This window comes from Triticum aestivum, chromosome 1D (genome assembly GCF_018294505.1).
Source record: "Triticum aestivum cultivar Chinese Spring chromosome 1D, IWGSC CS RefSeq v2.1, whole genome shotgun sequence".
Lineage (NCBI taxonomy): Eukaryota > Viridiplantae > Streptophyta > Magnoliopsida > Poales > Poaceae > Triticum > Triticum aestivum.
Genome location: NC_057796.1, coordinates 30847257 through 30866269, shown reverse-complemented (window position 1 = coordinate 30866269; position 19013 = coordinate 30847257). Strand labels below are relative to the sequence as shown.

Here is a 19013-nt window from a genome sequence, read left to right as displayed (position 1 = left end):
AGGGGCAAATCTGGGAGTTGGTTCAGACTCATACCAAGGCAAAAGGTGGACGTATTGACATGTTGCACTAGAGGAACAACGACCTTGGGGGAGCAGGTGACGGTCGAAGGAATGGCATATAGTGGCACATACCAGGTTGCAGCCGCCACTGCCGTTGTCGCTGCCGCCGTCGTTGTCGCCGCCGTCGTGGAGATCGAGGTCGCCTTCGCCGCTGCCACCCAAATCGTATCAGACGAGCGTGATATCTGGGACAGAACGATCGGGGTTGGCTGCCTCTCACGTAGATCAACACGAGGGCTTGTTGGTCATTTTGCTGTGGCCCGTCTCGTCGGGGGCAAATCCTCAAGATTACAGCAAATGCGTGGCAAATCCTCAGTTACAGGGTAAACAGGGGCAAATCCTCAAAGTGTAATTAAAGGCGTGGCAAATCCTCAAATTCCCCGTTGTTTCTTCTTCTTCTTTGAACTTCTGGGCTGTTGTGTCCAAACCTGGCCAAGTGGGTCGGCACGACCCTCACTTAAAATGTGTCAGGCATGATATGATCCAAGTGGGCCGCGTGTTTTGGGCCAATTTGAGCTAATTTGGGGGCTTTTGGACAGTTTTTGGGTCTATATACAGAAAAATTAACTGACAAAATAATAATAATAAAGTCATGCAAGCACCAGGAACAACCCTTGGCATGCCGCGTGCTGGGCACAACCTGTTTAGCCACGTGTTGGACAAGACCCATGGCACGCCAGACACACATGCTAATGGGCCAACACACTAAGAATGGCCCAGTTGGTCAGGTTTGATTGTGTCCAAGTTTGCGGAGCACCTATGCTCCTCGTTTATAATGAGAGCCAAGAAGGTCTTGCTGAAGGAGCACCCTCCCAGCCACAAATAATGGGCCGACCCAACTTTTAGGTTTAGTCCCTTTTGTTGTCCGTTATTGCTTTCCTTTTTATTACTTCTGTCTGTTTGTCGAAATTCCAAAACTTAATTTACCTCAAAAAATTATAACCGAGAATTTGAAAATATTAGTGCAATATAATTTTTTGTTAGAATAACTTAAGACAATGTTGATAGCTTTCAAAAAAAATGTTTGTGACATTCACAAAATATTTACGCCTTTCAAAAGCATGTACATGAATTTTTTTAAATGTTTATGCAATGTACAGAAATGTATGTGTAATTCAAAAAAAGTGTTAAACATGTATAAAAAGGTGTTTCAGATGTGTAAGGAAAATGTAAGATGCGTACAAAAAATAAGACATCAAAACATATAATTGAAAAAAATGTTAATCATGTATATAAAAAATGTTAAATATATATAGAAAATTTATGTGTATGAAAACAATAGCATCAAACCATATATTTGAAATACAGTGTTAATCATGTGTTTCACAAATTTTAAATGTGTATTAAAAATGTTTTAGATGTATCCCAAAAATGTACAATGTGTAAGGCAACATATATTTGAAAAAATGTTAATCATGTATACTAAAAATGCACAATGTATACGAAACAATAGAAATCAAAACATATATTTTAAAGATTTTTTAACCATGTATTTCAAAAAAATTAGACATGTATTAAAAAAATTATGTATACAAATAATGTACAGTGTGTATGTAAAATGTAGCCATGTGTTAAAAAAAGAAAAAAAGAAAGAAAACCATAGAGAGAAAATAAAAATGAAAAGGACAACAAGCCGGTGCAAAAAAGAAGAAGAAACAAAGAAAACAAGAAGATCAAAACAAAACAACCAAAGAAAATAAATAAATAGAATAGAATAGAATAATCAGTGAAAACGAGAAAGAAAAGAAGAAAACTAACGAAAAAACAAGGAAAACTGAAGAAAACAAAAACACGAAAATAAAAGTAAACCTGAAGAAAATCAGAGAGAACAGAACCATGTAGCCAATGAGCGACTGAACTGGGCTCTATTTTCTGATGCCGCCAAATCACAAGCCCAGCCCAGCTACACCAGCCGGTTTCGGTTTGCATCTCTGTCGCTCTGCAGAGTGGAGACGACGAGGCAGCCAGGCCGGCCGGATCACCACCGCCACCGCGCCGCGCCAACCCTTGTACAGCCAGCCGGACTCCCTCGCTACGGCGGTTGCTGCCGGCGGCGCATCTGGTGTCACGAACATCACCACCTCTCGCCGGTAGCCGGCCGGCCGGCCGGCCGTCCATGCCCGTGGCGACCACCGGCATCAGCAGGGCAAGCACGGGCACGGCGGCGACTCCCGCTTCATCCTGCGCTGCGACACATCAGCCTCGTCCTCACCTTCCGCACACTTCCCCTCCGCCTCTCGAGGTGCTCACTCGTTCCTCCCCTCCGCTCATGTTCCTGCCCCCAGATCTCCACTCTCTTCTGACCCCCTTTTCACTTTTTCTAACAAGGAGCGAGGTGAATAAGAGGCTCGTTGACACCGAAGTTGATTGCCTTCAGTGCTGTGAACAAATTTAAGGAGGATTGCGAGATGCTGGAACAAACATTTGTTCCTTACCTAGCCTGGTTGGATTCTGCAGCTTCGAACCCCACACACAACCCAGAGGTGTCTTCCAGGTTGAAACTGATTTACCGTCAGAGTGCTGTATGTGTCTTCTTTTTCATTCTTCATGTTTCGAGTTTCCTAACCTGTTTGCGAAAATAAATGTCTCATACCGCAAATGTGGTGGTTGATTGCCGTCTAGCATGAAGGCTATATCACTTGAAAGCTGTACTGAACTTGTTGTTGGCAAAATACACCGACATAAGCAGTATCTTTCTGAGTGGAAGTATGCCTTTTCATACTAAATCTGATGTGAAGGCTATATCATTTGAAAGCTGTACTGAACATGTTGTTGGCAAAATACACCGACATAATCAATAAATTTCTGAGTGGAAGTATGCCTTTTCATACACAATCCGCTGTTCGCTTGATCCAGTTTTACTGGTTGTGCAACTAAATGATGTTTCATGTTTTCATACATCTCAGTAGATATTTTGCACGGGTGTGTGTGTGTGGCAAAAACTGGCCGTTACTAATCTGTTGAATCCCATGTAGCTGCTCTGGTAACTATTCCTACATATAGGAGGAATTATGCTCTTGAAAAGGTTGAGTAACCTAATATTGATATTCAGAGAATTATGCATGTGGAGGAGAAGCAACTGGTGTGGAATTTCCATTTTTCTTATCTTAGATAGAAGAAAGCTCTTACAAAGTTTGTCTGTTCAGTGGAAGTGAGTGATATCCAAGTTAGTTAAAACATCCAGTTATCCTTATATCTCAGCACGGCTTATGTTTTGTACTGTTGTATTTCGTATGTGCATCAGAGGAAATGTGCTTTCTAGGCATGTTGGACCGTACGAGTCCGAGATTTCATTAATATAATATGGTCATGCCCAGTGATCAATACAAAGGACACTGGAATTCGGTTTCTAATGTCACTTTTTTTTTCCATTTCAAACATTATCTGTGTTGAAAGGAATCTATGTCGTAACTTCTGCATGTCTATTTCACATTCCTTGTTCTAATTTCTAAATGACAAATTGACAAGGCAGCCTGTTATATAATATTGAGCTACCGACTCCACATTATCTTGATATAATTTGCAAGGTTTAGTATTGTGATCGTGTGTGGGAAGCTAAAGAAGCTGTCGTATTATTGATTGGAAAATGGAAAGTGTGAACCAATTGATGTGATGATGACTCAGTCAGCATTTGGTTATCATGGTCAGCAATTTCTATTTATACTTAACTACTGTATATAAAACTCACATGTTATGATCTGTTGTCCATTTCTGCTTTATTAAATATTGAAATTGCTAGTTTCATACTAACTTTTATAGTCGAGAAATTAGGACAGGTGTTGTCAGTAGTTGTTAGTGAGCATCCTAACTTTGCTGAGGCAATACTTGTTTTACATCATTAACTTGCTCACTGTTTACTATTGAAAGCTAAGAAAATATGGATCATATATATATGGATTAACTTGTCTTAGTTGCTTTAATTGGTTTAATTTGGAAATTTCATTTCAGCCAATTCGTTCACTGTCAGCAGCTACACTTATCCTTACTAGTGTTTCACCTAAGAGTCATCCGTATTCAAGAGTGCCTTAAAATCCACCGCGTCTTACATTTAAGTCGGCGAATGGGGAAGCATCCAAGATAATTTTCAGAAAGGGAGATGACCTCCGCCAAGAGCAGCTGGTAATTATTCTACTCTTGGTTTACATTTCATGGAAATCATTTTGGCTTTTGTGTAGTCTGGCACACTGATATGTATTGTCATCCCTGCGTACTGGTCTGAGAATACTCCTGTGAAACCAGCCAGCCTGTATTTTCAGTCCTTGCTAAGTTGCCACTTATAAGCTAAATAAAGTATTGTAGACTCTTCTCATTTTGTTTTAAAGTTGCCTGCTGTTGGACTTAAATGTGGGTGGGGGTGAAAGATTAAGTACATCTAGGGTCATGTCAGTCGGGGAAGTGTTTGGCACTCCACTTGTGTATCCTGTATCGTACATTTGAAGCACAAGTGGTGGTGATGAGAGGAGGAACTGCGTGGGCCCACAACTGACGTCTAGTCAGTCTGGAAAGAATAATGGGCATGGTGGCGAGCTCGCGGGGTAGTTGCATCGTGGGGCTGCTGGGGGGGGGGGGGGGGGAGGTCATGGGAGAGGAGGAGGTGTGATGGGGGCAGGTTGCGAAGGGGTGGCAGCGTCTTTAGGTCGTTGGAGAAGGGAAGATAGGCTGCAGAACCGTCGCCGCATCCTTGTGTGTCATCTCTAATGGTGGAGATGGCTGCAATCCTACCTTTACTCTGTGTGTAACTAATTAATAGATAAACGCAGCCTCCTCCAGGGAGGTAGATACACTTCCCACAGTTTCTATTTTATATACATATATGTTTGTGAGCTGTAAAACACCATGCAATAAGCAACTGAATAATACATGTAATTGAATTGGCAATGGCTCCTAGATGCGTATGCACCCATTATCTAAATACACATTTTGAAAAGTTGAAAAATTCCGAACAAAAATCCCGCGTGTATATCCGGACATTCTAAGTGCGTGCACAAAGTTTTCGGTGAAAAACGAGGTTTTTTGTGGCTTCTGTAAAAAAGACAATTTCTGATGCTTCATTACAACTATTCATTTTGCATTTCTTTATCTTTTTTACACAAGCCACAAAAAACGTCGTTTTTCACCGAAACTTTGTGCATGCACATAGAATGTCCGGATATACCCGCGGGATTTTTGTTCCGAATTTTTTAACTTTTCAAAATGTATATTTAGACAATGGGTGCATATGCACCTAAGAGCCAAAACACCGCGTCCGTAAATCAACCCATAAATACAAAGATAGTACTCCCTCCGTCCGAAAAAACCTGTCCCTCAAATGGATTTATCTAGCACCAAATTAGTGCTAGATACATCCATTTGAGGAACAAACTTGGGACAAGCTTTTCCGGACGGAGGGAGTATTTATTTGTCGGCTGTGAAACACCTCGTAATAAGCAACTGAATGATGCATATGTAAATCAACCCACAAGTACGCAGGTAGCTTCTTCGTTTAGATATTAAAATTATGAGCTGTAAACACCTTTCGGAAAGCAATTACGCACTACTCTAACAATAAGAAAAGCCTCTGAGAAGAGTAACCTAGCCCCAAACATTACATGACCTGGTACTAAATATAATATGTGGCATGCAAGCTCACATATATTATAATTATAACATCAACCAAGATTGATATCATCTTCCTCCTGAAAGACCAGATATTGTGCCAATGCTCGTGTTTAATGAAAGATATGACAACGCATAACGGTCAAACCCTTGACCCTGCATTTGAGAGAGCAAGCTGAAGCTCATATCTGTATCTGTCAACTCTGGGAGTTGCGACTCGCCAGCAAGGTACCGCATGATACTCTGCATGTTGGGCCTTGCATTGGTAAATGGGTGTGCACATAGTAGTCCTAGCTTTAGCACTAGGCATGCCTCGTCAACATTATAGTCATTCTGTAGCCTCGTATCTACTGCCTCAGCCAGTGATCCCTTATTCCAATGCTCAAGAACCCAATCAACTAACAAAGGTTGATTTACTCGTGCATTGCTGTTAACTGGCCTTTGCCCACAGGCAACCTCAAGAAGGAAAATCCCAAAGGCAAACACATCGGTGAGAGGAGTTGCCTTACCTGTGCATATCAGTTCTGGGGCTAGGTACCCAATGGTACCAACCACATGTGTGGTCTGCATATCAGTTCCATGATCATAAAGTCTTGCAAGGCCAAAGTCACCTAGCCTCCCATTCATTTCACTATCAAGGAGTACGTTGCTTGCTTTGATGTCACGGTGGATGACCACTTTCTCCCATTTTTCATGGAGGTAGAGCAAGCCTGATGCAATATCCTTTATTATCCGAAACCTCTGAGCCCAGTTTAGTATAAGCATTGGATCATCACAATACAAATACTTATCAAGGCTACCATTTGACATGTAGTCATACACCAAAAGGAGTTCATCTTTTCTCCTACAATAGCCAAGTAGCTGAACAAGGTTACGATGTCGGATGCGGCCAATGCTGACAACCTCAGCAACAAACTCCTTTAGACCCTGTCTGGACTCATGCGATACCCTCTTCACAGCAACCTCTAGTTTTGTTGATGGAAGGGCCCCTTTATATACCTTCCCAAATCCTCCTGCACCAAGTAGGTGTTTGTTCTTAAACCCTTCTGTGGCATGGAACAAATCCTTGTATGAGAACCGATGTGGCCCGAACTCGATCTCCCAATCTTCTTTTAGCTCAGCATACCTCAATTTTCTCCTCACAAGTAAAATGACCATAGAACCCACAGCAAATACGAAAATTGCGCTCCCTATAGGTAGGATGATTTTCAGCAGCTTTGGTTGATGCTTTGGCTGAGGTAGCTTTGGCAGCTTCGCAGAATTGATCAGTGGGGCTGGTTTGTTCATCCCAAAACTCCAACCAAGCACATAATGTCGTGAGTCGACCTCTCCACCTGAAGATGAGAAGCCGATGTAGGATGGATCTTGCAACACACTTGAGAGATCATAATCTGTCGAGATGAGTGGCCTTGTAGGTTTCGCCATTTGAAGGGGAGCCATGGTCACACTGATTTTCTTGGCTTCACCATTGTAGTCCACCCACACTTGAATTGCATCACCACTAGCAAGAACCATGTCTTGGAAGGTACCATTCCTATCATCATAGTATCCTGCAGGGTTGGACTCTATAGACTGGAGGCTGTTGATGTCAATACCTACATGGTTGGTGTTGATGTCTTTGAACTCGATGTTTAGGACGGTGTCTAGCTCGATGGCGAAGATGTGGTTGCTCAAGTTGCCGTTGTTCTGGGAGTTCATGAGGCCCAAGTATTGATTGGCCAATGCAGTTGAGAAGTTCATGCTTGGGGCGACGACGAAAGCCAAGCCCTGTCGGCTCATGATGGGGTAGGTAGAGTGGATGGCAAACACGAAGGCGACTGAGAAAGATTGCACGGTATCATCATGCGATTTGCGGAAGTGCAGCGGAGTTGGGTAGAACGCATGGCCTTTGCAACCAAGCGAGCCGTTGGTTAGCTCAAGGAGTCCGTTCAACGTGACTGAAGCAGCCTCGTCGACGGTGAGGTTGGTACCGGCTGTGAAGCCATGGTACAAGAGTTGGTCATCGCTTGCTGCAGTGAAAAACGCAAGCTCGAGGCCAAAGCAGAGGAGGAAACAGAGGAAGAGGAACTTCATGTGAGATGGGTGCTTCTCTGTGCTTGCAGGAGCAGACTGCAATGCTATTTAACTTAATTTGCAGTGAGGTAAAAGTTGCTATCCTGCCCTCTCTTTTCCACAGGCATCGTTGTATGACATTGACAGTTTTGGTATTTTATACTAAGAACACGTTTTGGAAAAACAAGATAGGCATGACTTCAGTGCACAATGCTTCCCTCATGGTTGTAATTTATTTGCAGGGAAGGAAATTCTTAGCCACTCATGTCATGACTTCAGTGCAAAAGTCAGTCATCCTTACTTTTTCATATTCTCCACTACACATGGCTTCATATACAAGTCTATCTTCTGTGTAGCTTTCCATGGCTACACATGCATGCATGACTTGAAAAGTCAGTCGTCTATGTAGCTTTCCACACTGGTCAAGTATATCTTCTGTGTAGCTTTCCGTGGCTACACATGCATGCATGACTTGAAAAGTCAGTCGTCCATGTAGCTTTCCACACTGGTCATTATGTCATTTGGTTACTATATGATGTGCCATCTGGTCAATGCATCATGAGAAATATATGGGCATTACTATAGATATTTTCCAACTTTGCCCATGCCACCTACCGAACCCAACAACTACAGTGTAAATGGAAGGGTTATCTCTGACCATCCGACCGATCAAATTAATCGCGATCAAATACGGTGCTTGATAGTTCTCGTATTAACATCGAAGTCAAATAATTCATCTTGGGTTTTAATTGGTGTCAGATAATTCGGATAATATATGGATAGCCCTATTTGGATATCCATTTTTAGTTATTTAAGTAAATTACTCAAAAATCAATTTAAGATTTTTTTAGGGCATTTTTTTCTAAATGTTTTAAATTCTGGTTCTCCACATATTGTTTTAACTTTTACTTTGCGTAGTAGATACTTCCTAATTCTGGTTCTTCACATATTGTATTAACTCTGTTTTCATGCAATCTCGTGATATTTTATTTGTTTCCCAGTCTATCTTTATACAATTTGGTTCATATATCCTATATGTATGATCGTCTCAGGAACTCTTAGAAATATTATAAGCACTAGAGTCCCACTGTATGATGGCTGCCACCATGTTTTTTCTGATTTGTATATTAAACAATACACATTTTACTGTTTCCTGAAAAGAATTAAAACCCAAATTTACACAGCCTGGAGCATAAATCAGAATAAAAAATATCATTATGTTTTCCTTATGATACAGTTATTTCTTATTACTAGATAAATGTGTGCAATCAACTTAATAGCTGCTACACATAGCTTCAGTTTGTCATGTGTAAAGGTTACCTACCATGAAAGGAATATAACTTTCAGGATAGATGCTTAGGCAAAAGTTGTGGGAAAATCTTTGCTGTGCGGCTGTAATTTATTTTCAGCCACGCATGCCTTCATAATTTATTTCATGTGCGTCGGCCTTGCTTTTTCATATTGACTACTGCACATGGCCTCATAAGTCAGTCGGCTATGTAGTGTAGCTTTCCATGGCTACACGTGCATAAAGTCAGCCGTCTTGGGAGTATGTAGCATTTTAAATTGGTCATTGTCAGGAACTGTCGTAGGACTGCATAGAGTTCACACCCGGTCTGTACAGAACAAGATGCACACAGTCCAAACAAAGACGAACTCACCCGTAGAAAAAGTACAAACCCAGTTCTAGAAACTTCCGCACCAGGTGGGGTCGGGGAAAGGATTACACAGGGCAAGCCTTACCTTTGCATAGTGCAATGTAGAAAGGATGCATCGAATCCAAGACCTCTCTTGGCACAAGTAGGGAGTAATTCACCACTGTGCCAGGACGAACTCACACGTATAAAACTTAAAATGACATGGTTCAACAAAAAGAGGACAACATAAGGCACATGTAAGTACTTGTGTAGTTGTGTTCCCCTGAACATGCCCTACATATATAGGTCTTGTTCTTAGAGGTTATGATAAACCATATGAGATAAGAGCTTTTGATACTAACCAAGAATAATTCTTCTTCCACATGTATGAATACATTGCACATAATATATTGATTCAATGGTAGAGTTTGGAAAAAATGTGCATCTAAAAAGGTTTAAAAAAATGTGCATCTAAATTGGAATAAGAAGAAAGTGGAATTTACACCATCGAGGCTGCACGCAAGTCATCTATTGAAACTTCATTCTGCATCAAGGATAGAATGTTGAAGCTCATGTGTGCCAGATTCAGATCTGGGGGTGGCATATCACCATTGAGATACTGCAGAACCTGCCTCATGTTGGGCCTTAAATTGATCAATGGGTGTGAGCACAGCAATCCTAACTTCAGAGCTAGGCATGCCTCATCAACATTGTAGGCACCTCGGAGCTTGGTATCCACTGCATCTGTGAGAATTCCTTGGTGCCAATGGTCAATCACCCATCTGACCAAGGTGAGTTGGTTGCCTTGTGATGCTGGCTCGATGGGCTTTCGCCCACAAGTGACTTCAAGAACAAACATGCCAAAGGAAAACACATCACTAAGTGGGGTTGCTTTGTTGGTGTGTGCTAGCTCAGGAGCTAGGTATCCAATGGTGCCAACAACATGTGTGGTTTGAGGGCCAGTCTCGTGGTCATATAACCTTGCCAAGCCGAAATCACCTAGCCGTCCATTCAGTCCATCATCGAGGAGCACATTGCTTGGCTTGATGTCTCGATGCAATACAACTTTCTCCCATTCCTGGTGAAGGTAGAGCAAGGCAGACGCAATGTCTTTGATGATTTTGTATCTCTGGGCCCAAGTTAAAGTAGGCTTCTTCTCCTGATCATACAGGTACTTGTCGAGACTTCCATTCGACATGTATTCATACACCAAAAGAAGCTCAGCCTTGCGACGGCAGTAGCCATGCAACTGCACAATATTGCGGTGCTGGAGGCGGCCGATGCTCGCAACCTCTGCGACAAATTCCTTCATCCCCTGCTTCGAGTCGTGGGAGATCCTTTTCACAGCAATCTCCACTTTAGACTTTGGAAGCACCCCCTTGTACACCTTTCCAAATCCTCCAATCCCCAGTAGATTCTTGTTCTTAAATCCCTTGGTGGCATGAAACAAGTCCTTGTATGAAAACCTATGGGGCCCAAATTCAGTTTCCCAATCTTCTCTAAGCTCGGCATACCTTAGCCGCCTTCGCACAAGAAGAATGATAGTGGTGCCCACAGCAAGAACAAATGCCGCAGAAACTATTGGCAGTACGATTTCCAGTACCTTGGACCTAGGCTTGGGGCCTTGGCGAGGCAGCTTGGGCAGCTTGGTGATGTCGATCGCTGGAGCAGGCCTGTTGATGCCGAAGCTCCAACCAAGCACATACTGCCGCGAGTCGAATGAGCCCGTCGAGGCGGAGAAGCCGACGTAAACCATGTCTGGGAGCACCGTTGAGAGGTTGTAGGTGGTGGAGAGCAGTGGTTTGGTGGGTTTGGCCATGTCTACGGGAGCCAAGCTCACACTGATCTGCTTGCGACCTCCATCGTACTCCACCCACACCTGCATCATTTTGTAGCTCGCGAGCGTCAGGTTTTGGAAGTTACCCTCGTCGCGGTCGTCGTAGTAGCCGGCGCTGCTGGAGTTGACAGAGACGAGGTTGTTGATGTCGATCCCGACATGGTTGTTGTCAATGTCCTTGAACTCGTCGTTCCAGTTGGTGTCGAGCTCGACGGCGAAGAAGCGGTTGGCTGGGTCGCCGTTGTTGTGGTCGTTGATGAGCCCCAGGTACTGGGTGGGCATGGTGTCGGAGAAGTTGCTGCTTGCGGCGACGATGGAGGCCATGCCGTGGCCACAGGTCTGGGCCTGGACGCAGTAGATAGCAAACACGTACGAGACAGCAAAGGACTGAGCCTGAACTGCTGTCCCGTTGGGCGCCTTGCCGAAGTGGAATGGAGTCGGGTGGAAAGCATGGCCTCTGAGCCGGAAGGTGCCGTTGGTCAGCTCAAGCAGGCCGTCTGGTGTGATGGTGGCCACGCCTTCGAGGGCGAGGTTGGCCCCAGCGAAACCGGAGTAGACAAATTGGTTTTGTTGCCCGGTAGCAAGCTCTGAAAGATCAAGGACGAGGAAGAAGAAGAAGAAGAAGAAGAGGAGATATTGGAGCAAGGAGAGACGCTTAATGCTAGTCATGACTCCGGATGAACAGAAGTTACTAAGCGAGATGAAGAAAGATGGAGAGACATAATCACATAAGCAAGCCTGCCCTCTACTATTTGGCAGTATTTTTGCTGCAGTTGGTCAGATTCTCTGGAAAAGCATCCCCCCTGACCAACTCCTGCAGTATTGTATTGTGCACAGCAAAATATTGCTTCTTTGGATCATACTTCTGTTGGTTTCATTCATATGAAGCACGTGTGGATTGAGCTTGAAGCAAATCAGTTTTTACATTGCAAAGTCAAGGTCAATGAAAGCTGCTGTGATGTCGGTGTGCAGATATTTCTCTAGTTGTGGTTGGTGGAAATTACCTTCCTGCAAGTGTGGCCAAGTTCTTCTGAAGCTGTGACATAATCTTTGACTTGCACAAGTCAGTCAGTCAGTCATACATATGTCAACCACGGCCTCGTCAGTCCTAAGTTAGTCGTCATTGTTAGATTGTGGAGATCACTCAAGATGCTGGTGGCGTACTCCGATTTCATGAAAGTTGTGGATGTCATGAAGAATGGTGGACATTCATTGGGCCTGCAGCGGCAATGTACGACGATTGTTTCTTCCTCTGTCATGAGTTTAGTGATATTTTCTTTGATTCTTTTCCCTAGGAAAGCCAAGCCAATATGGGCGGTACATGTTTTAGCTAGAAAGTCGGAGAATTGTAGCCCTTTTGTTTGGCAAGAGGAACCTCCTGCATTTCTTGTAGCTGTCATCACAAAGGATGTAAGCGTCTTGCCTTATGAATAAAAACCGCCATGAAGGCTTTCCTCCAAAAAAGAAATAAACTCGACCCTCTCCCATGGCGCTGCTGCCTCAGTGAACGTCATGGAGGTAGGCAGCCCCAAGACGTCCTGTAGCGGTGATGCCCGAGGCAAGGAGGCCACAACCAGCAGGGCGCACCAAGACTTCCTGTAGCGGTGTAGCATGAGTTGAGAGCTGCGCGGTGATGCGTTGCGCCGCGGTGATGGTGTGTGTGTGTGTGGCCTGCAGGGTAGCAGCGTCCATCACATTGGCGTCCGGATGCGGCGACCTCCAACGGCAACTCATGCTACATCGTTCTCTGAATACTTCTACCTCAATTGTGTGGTTCTCTGAAGAAACGTCCAGCACGGCTCTGTTTTCTGAAGAATTGACTCTGTTTTCTGAAGAATTGTACTACCTGAAATTGCTGAAGCTTGCGCGGTGAGATTAGTTGTTCTGTTAGTGCTGCAGCTGTGCAACTCCCCTGTAGTTTCTGAAGGTGGTTGTTCGGCGGTGATGAACAAACCGAAAAACCTGAAGCTTCTTGCTGTAGATTGCGTCATGATCTCAAAACACACTAAAACCTGAAGCTTCAGTCGGCAAATAGTACGCATGTGCCAGTGCCTTTATCCTAACTTTGCTTGCTTGAGCACGAACGGCAACAATTAAGGCCTGGCCACAGGATTCACATCTAGCGGCCGGGAATAATGGGGCAGGGAACCCCACGGTCACCAGATTCTCACTCAATATTGCGTTTGTGCAAAAACTGTTATTATTATCAGTTGACTAATGTCTTGAATATTATGCTACTTTAGAGTTTTGTTATTATTTTGTTGTTTAGTCTTGTTCACCTATCTTTATCATGCTTATATCAGCTTTTTGCTGTTGCTGTGATGCAAGAAAGCAACTTATACGAGACAAAATCCCGTGCAGATCTTGGAAGTTGGAAGCTGCCCACCTTCTAGTCGTTGAAAGCAAACTCAAGTACTCCCTCAAAGAAATATAAGAGTGTTTAGATTACTAAAGTAGTAATATAAAAAGTCTTATATTTCTTTACAGAGGGGATATATTATAGTACTGTCCGCGTGTTCATGCGTGTTTCCAGGATATCGTTTGTTTTTCATTTTTGATAAACCAGCTATTGGTCACGTCCACGGAACACAGAGTACACTAACAAGCAGGATTATTAGCGGTCCGTTATTATAAGCTGTTCCAACAAACTTGCTTGGCACACTAGACGAATATTAACTACTCTCTCCGTGCACTATTATAAGCTGTTTCAACTCTTTTCTGAATCAAATGTATATATAAACGCATTTTAGTGTGTTTGTTCACTCATTTCAATCCGTATGTAGTTCATATTGAAATATTCAAAATATCTTATAATTCAGAACGGAGGAAGTAGTATTCATTTGTACGCCCGTGATCCTAACATATCACTCTAATATTAATTTCGTGTTAAGACAAACACATATACCACATATATATATGCAAACTGACACCACCGGTGATGTACCACATCACAGGAACAAAGGCAGTGGCACGGCCTTGAGTGGTGTGACCATGTTGTGGGATGTCCTATACCGGTCCCTAACATCCACGTCGCACGGTTGCATCCCCACGGGCAGCCTCCACTTGAACCTGTGCAGCAGGATGCGAGGATGAGTGTCACAATCCTCGTGGCCATCGGCATCCCAGGGCAGATTCTTCTTTTATTATGATCTTTTACTTTTGTTTCTACTCGACTCAGATTGATGTAACAATGGCTAGCTAGCTACTGCCTTGCATATTGGTAAATTAGTTATACTACTGCCTTACATTTGTTTTTCATGCACTATTGTTCTTCCAGGGTGATCTCTGTTGTGATTCCCTGTGTTCATTCGGAGCAGGGGGCTGATTAATAGCTATTCTTCCGGTCGCTTAAAACTGATGTAACTTAGATTCTTGTATGTAGCCGTGAGGGCCATCATGGGCTCCACATGTGCCCTATTGCCGGCCCTTGATGCGGCGCCCCAGCCTCCCTATAGAGGACCGGAAGCTTGAAGTAGCAGGAGCAGCAACATCTCTGACCCTTTCCTGAGGAGCTGCAGGTCCTAAACAAGGTCCTGGCCGAGGTATGCCCTCCCCTCCTTTCTTCCCCTTCCTGTCAAGTTCTTGTGTGAAAAGCAATCTTGACCGAAAATAAATCTGCTTATTTAATGGACTGCCACTTCACATTGATCTCAACATGGCTAGTTTGTCGTATCTTTACTGTTTTAGTAGCTCACTACTGAAAAAACCATGGATTTGGAAAAGAGTTGTGGATTTTAAGAAATTCATTAATTTTAGAAAAGTTTGCGGATTTAAAAAAATTCACCGATTTAGAAAGGAGTTGTGGATTTAAAAAAAAAACATGAATTTAAAAATAAATTGAGGGTATAAAAATGTTCATGAATTTGAAAAAAATCACAAATTAAGAGAAGAAAAGGAAAAGGGAAACTGAATAAAAGCCGTTCTAAAATAAACCACAGAAAAAACCGCACCAAAAAACTGGGGGAACCTTCCAAAAACCAGCGGAAAAAATTCCACATGGGCCGGCTCACTACGCAAGCGACGATTAGGTGATGTGTGCGCTGTGTACCGTTCCAGCTATAACTTGTGCTTTAAGCGTAGAATAGGAAGTGGCTGACATCCTGCCTCCGTTTAGTTCCTCCCTGTCTTGGCCTTGGGGCTACGTACATTGCTGCTCTTCATCATGTTATTTACGGACGCATGCAAAATTCTCAGGTACTATCTCTGTAACTTTTTGTAAGATTTGTTTTAGTTCTAGATATATCTATTTCTATCGATAAGTAATTCGGGACGGAGAGAGTATACTTCCTCCGTCCAGAAGTTACTCGCAAACAGAAAAGCGGCAAATATAAAGGCAAATGGTGATAGTCGAACTTTTTATTCTGTGTGGGAATGCAAAATTGCACACACTACCACACGTACACTCAAGCAGCAGATGATCATGCCTTCATGCCGTCTGCAAGAGTATGGAAGTTTCCATGTGAGGAGCCCCCGTCCTGAACGCTCTCAGGCGCCGCATTCTTCATGGCCTCCGCAAAAGCATCGAAGTTTCCATGCGAGGAGCCGCCTTCCTGAATGCTCTCGTGTGCGCCCTTCTTCATGGCCTCCACCCTCTCCCTCATGCCGGCGTCCCCCATCAGCTCCTCCACCCTGCCAGCGATGTGCTCCTTGGTTATGACCCCCGACTCGTCGGCGACGGCCTTGAGGCCGACCTTCCACACGTCGGAGATGTACACCTGGTTCACGAACTGGTCGGCGAAGTAGGGCCAGGCGAGGAAAGGCACGCCGTTCCGGACGCCCTCCATGGTGGAGTTCCACCCGCAGTGCGACACGAAGCACGCCACCGCCGGGTGCGCCAGCACGCGCTGCTGCGGTGACCAGGAGACGAGCTTGCCCTGGCCACCGGGGCCGCACACCCGGTCCAGGTAGCCTTCCGGGTAGTCGTGCACCGCTCCGTGGCCGATGTCCGGGCGCACGACCCACAGGAATGGCCTGCCGGAGAGCTCTAGGCCCAGCGCGAGCTCCTCGAATTGGCGCCGGTGGAACATGGTGAAGCTGCCGAAGGCGACGTACACTACGGATCTCTCTGGCTGCGTGTCGAGCCAGGACATGCACTCGTCGTCCTCCGGCTGCCAGAAGTGGCCCACGGCCTTGCCGCTGCGCTCGCCGGTGAGGAGCGGGCCAACGGGGAGGACGTTGGGGAAGAGTTTGAAAGACGCCGGCTCCGCGTCCTGGAAGGAGTTGCAGATGACGAAGTCGCACTGCTCCATTGCGCGGACGCCGTCACAAAGGAGCCGGTAGAGGGTGGCCTGCTGGTCGTGGTCGCCGATGCAGTTCCATGCGAGGTGGGCGCTGTGCATGAGAGGCATGTCGGGGCTCAGCTGGAATGTTCCCTCGCCCACTGTAGACCCTGCATGCAAAGTCGAACTGAGATCAGTAAATAATGTACTAAGAGAAGTCAAATAAGTTGCTCGATCAGTTTACCATCTTCCGCATCGATGATGTTGTCCTCGATCAGCTTGGGAAAGCTGAGCAAGGTGACCATGACGGCAGCCGACGCCGGCCAAACGGCCCCCACCCGGATCCCGGTCCTCCGCGCAATGTCAACCGCCCAATACCCGACGTTGTAGTCCGTCACCATGCACGTGATCTTGCCCGGGCACGCGCCGTCCTCGCCGCTCCGGAGAATGAGCTCCTCCACCCGCGGCGCCATGAACTCTGCCATGAGTATGGTAAGCCTCACCAGCTGGTTCCGGTCCTCCCTGGGGGCCATGCCGTCCGGCACCTCCACGAGCCGGATCCGGCCCAGCCCGCTGCCGGCGCCGTTGGACATGGAGGCGACGACACGGGCGTGGTTGAACTCGGTGTTGACGAAGGTGACGTTGAAGCCCCTGTCGGCCAGCGCGTGCGCGACCTCCATGAGCGGGATGACGTGCCCCTGCGCTGGGTAGGGGATGACGATCGCGTGCGGTGGACACGCCATTGACGCAAGTATAACTGAGATCTAGCTCGGCGGCGGCGATCCTAGCTACGTACAAGTAGTCGTCGATGCTGCAGTTATGTCATCCGAGTGAATGATCGGCAGAATTTATAGTGAGAGATGCTGCAGAATGAACGACACGCACCAAGAGCCACAGAGAAGGAATGATTCTTGTTGCTCCAGCGGCTAATCTCGTTCTTGGATCTTCTGAAAAACTGAGCTGGTTCTTGTTGGGGTTTCTTGTTAGGGCCTGGCATTCTGCTTGTATTTTATGATCAGGCATTGTACTTGCATTTGATTCGTCGGAGAGTTCCTTGTGACCGTCGAGGCATAGTTTTTTAGAAGCATAGGAGATAAACACACTTGGCAACTCGACAACTTCAGTGGTTTACTAGAAGCTAGCTAGTTCTTTTACCAAGTCTTCATCACGAGGATAGTTTGCTGCATATATGCCAAGTAAGAAGCAACAATAACTTCGCCCAAGATGACGTAATGGAACCTGGCTCCCAGCTGGGAGGCGTGTGGAAAAAAGAATCTATTTTTTTGTCCCATCTTTTGTCATTTTTGAGAGGGGTTACCTCATTTAAGCAATTTTAATCAATTTTACCCCATTTAAAACTTTGAACCACATTTTATCGGTTTTATTTTTTGAGTATTTCAGGTACTTCTACCTAAGCCACGCAAGTTAGGTTGAACTCCGACGACATGCCGATTTTCGGGTACATGTACCTGGTGCGTGCTGTCTGGTTTCAATAGTAAGTTGATCCTTGGGTAACACTACCTAGCCTACACAGCTCGGAACATTCGACTGATACAAAATATAACGGAAAAAATATGTACTGCAAAATGAATCATGTGTTTGCTCAAGATGTCACGTGTATCATGATTTATTCTCTCAAGAAGATAACAAATACTCCCTCTCTACCGAAATATATGTCGCTGGAGTAGCTGAATATAAAACATTCTTGTAAAGCAGACCACGGTTCTTCTGCTTGAAAGTTATGAAACATTACTACTCCCTCTGTTCTGAAATACCTTGCAGATTACGCCTCGCCAATGCGAGCTTTGACCAACAATTACCCCTTGCTGGTATACTTAATTATGTTGGATTCACATTCAGAAGTACTTACTTTTTGTCATTCTCACCTTGATACAGGTGAGACCACCCTAATGGATCCAGCAATTTCCCCTCCATCATTCTCACCTCGTCACGGATTCTTACCTCGCTACGGGCAAGACCACCCTAATGTTGGGTGGTGGATGGCTCGGGGCTGGTAGTGGTGCAGCTCCTTGACAGTGGAACGCTCCATTTATCCTATGTTAGTGGGTTCAATGTTGTTGCTGGTGGTTTGCTCGTTCGACCGCTGACTTTGTGACCATGTTGTCTTGTGGGTGGTTACAACGTTGGGAAAACTTTGTTTCGCCATTCTAGTTTTTGCTCACTATGTTATGTCACTCTAGAATGTGACATCTCACTTTTATCACACTTAGCTTTTGACAATATATCACAAATGCCAGGCCGTGGAAAAAAGCAAATATTTTTCATTTCATTTTTACCACTCTTAACTTTTGATAATGTATCACAATTGACACCGTGAATTTTTTGCTTTTTCCACGGAATGGCAATTGTGATGTATTTTCAAAAACTAAGAGTGGAAAAGTGAAATGTCAAATTCTAGAGTGACATAAACCAAGTGGGCAAAAGCCAGAGTGGCAAAAACAAAGTTTTTCTCTACAACATAACCTATACTGCACCACCCAGCCTCATACATCCTTACGCAGTTGAACTTTGTGTTCTCTTATAACTGTGTGGGGTGTTTTTTGTGTTTTCCTTGTTCTTGCATTAGCAGGATGTGTTGCTCCTCGGGTTTTA

At 44.8% G+C, this 19013-nt stretch overlaps 3 protein-coding genes and 1 long non-coding RNA gene across 16 annotated transcripts; 1 reads left to right on the top strand and 3 right to left on the bottom strand.

Moving 5' to 3' along the window:
• Positions 1-1971: 1971 nt before the first annotated feature.
• Positions 1972-18690, top strand: LOC123180092 (uncharacterized). Of its 13 annotated transcripts, none has more exons than XR_006490713.1 (6): positions 1972-2302; positions 2389-4179; positions 14136-14723; positions 15296-15375; positions 17802-17872; positions 18297-18690. It is a non-coding gene; the product is annotated as an uncharacterized lncRNA (long non-coding RNA). The 13 variants fall into 13 exon arrangements; XR_006490712.1 differs by having other exon boundaries at positions 17802-17895; XR_006490718.1 differs by lacking the exons at positions 15296-15375; positions 17802-17872 and having other exon boundaries at positions 2389-2554; positions 3036-4179.
• Positions 5556-7769, bottom strand: LOC123180090 (L-type lectin-domain containing receptor kinase SIT2). The gene has a single exon (XM_044592052.1). The coding sequence runs from the start codon at positions 7726-7728 to the stop codon at positions 5725-5727; it is 2004 nt and encodes a 667-aa protein (XP_044447987.1). The 5' UTR covers positions 7729-7769; the 3' UTR covers positions 5556-5724.
• Positions 9750-11987, bottom strand: LOC123180088 (L-type lectin-domain containing receptor kinase SIT2). The gene has a single exon (XM_044592051.1). The coding sequence runs from the start codon at positions 11848-11850 to the stop codon at positions 9844-9846; it is 2007 nt and encodes a 668-aa protein (XP_044447986.1). The 5' UTR covers positions 11851-11987; the 3' UTR covers positions 9750-9843.
• Positions 15386-17143, bottom strand: LOC123180091 (UDP-glycosyltransferase 83A1-like). The gene is made up of 2 exons (XM_044592053.1): positions 16645-17143; positions 15386-16570 (listed from the first exon to the last, which is right to left on the bottom strand). The coding sequence occupies exons 1-2, from the start codon at positions 17141-17143 to the stop codon at positions 15600-15602; spliced, it is 1470 nt and encodes a 489-aa protein (XP_044447988.1). The 3' UTR covers positions 15386-15599.
• Positions 18691-19013: the final 323 nt, after the last annotated feature.

Coding starts and splice junctions, on each gene's coding strand:
- LOC123180090 (XM_044592052.1), bottom strand. CDS start 7,728: ATGAAGTTCCTCTTCCTCTGTTTCCTCCTCTGCTTTGGCCTCGAGCTT.
- LOC123180088 (XM_044592051.1), bottom strand. CDS start 11,850: ATGACTAGCATTAAGCGTCTCTCCTTGCTCCAATATCTCCTCTTCTTC.
- LOC123180091 (XM_044592053.1), bottom strand. CDS start 17,143: ATGGCGTGTCCACCGCACGCGATCGTCATCCCCTACCCAGCGCAGGGG. Junction 16,571..16,644: donor CATCATCGATGCGGAAGATG/GTAAACTGATCG, acceptor CTTTGCATGCAG/GGTCTACAGTGGGCGAGGGA.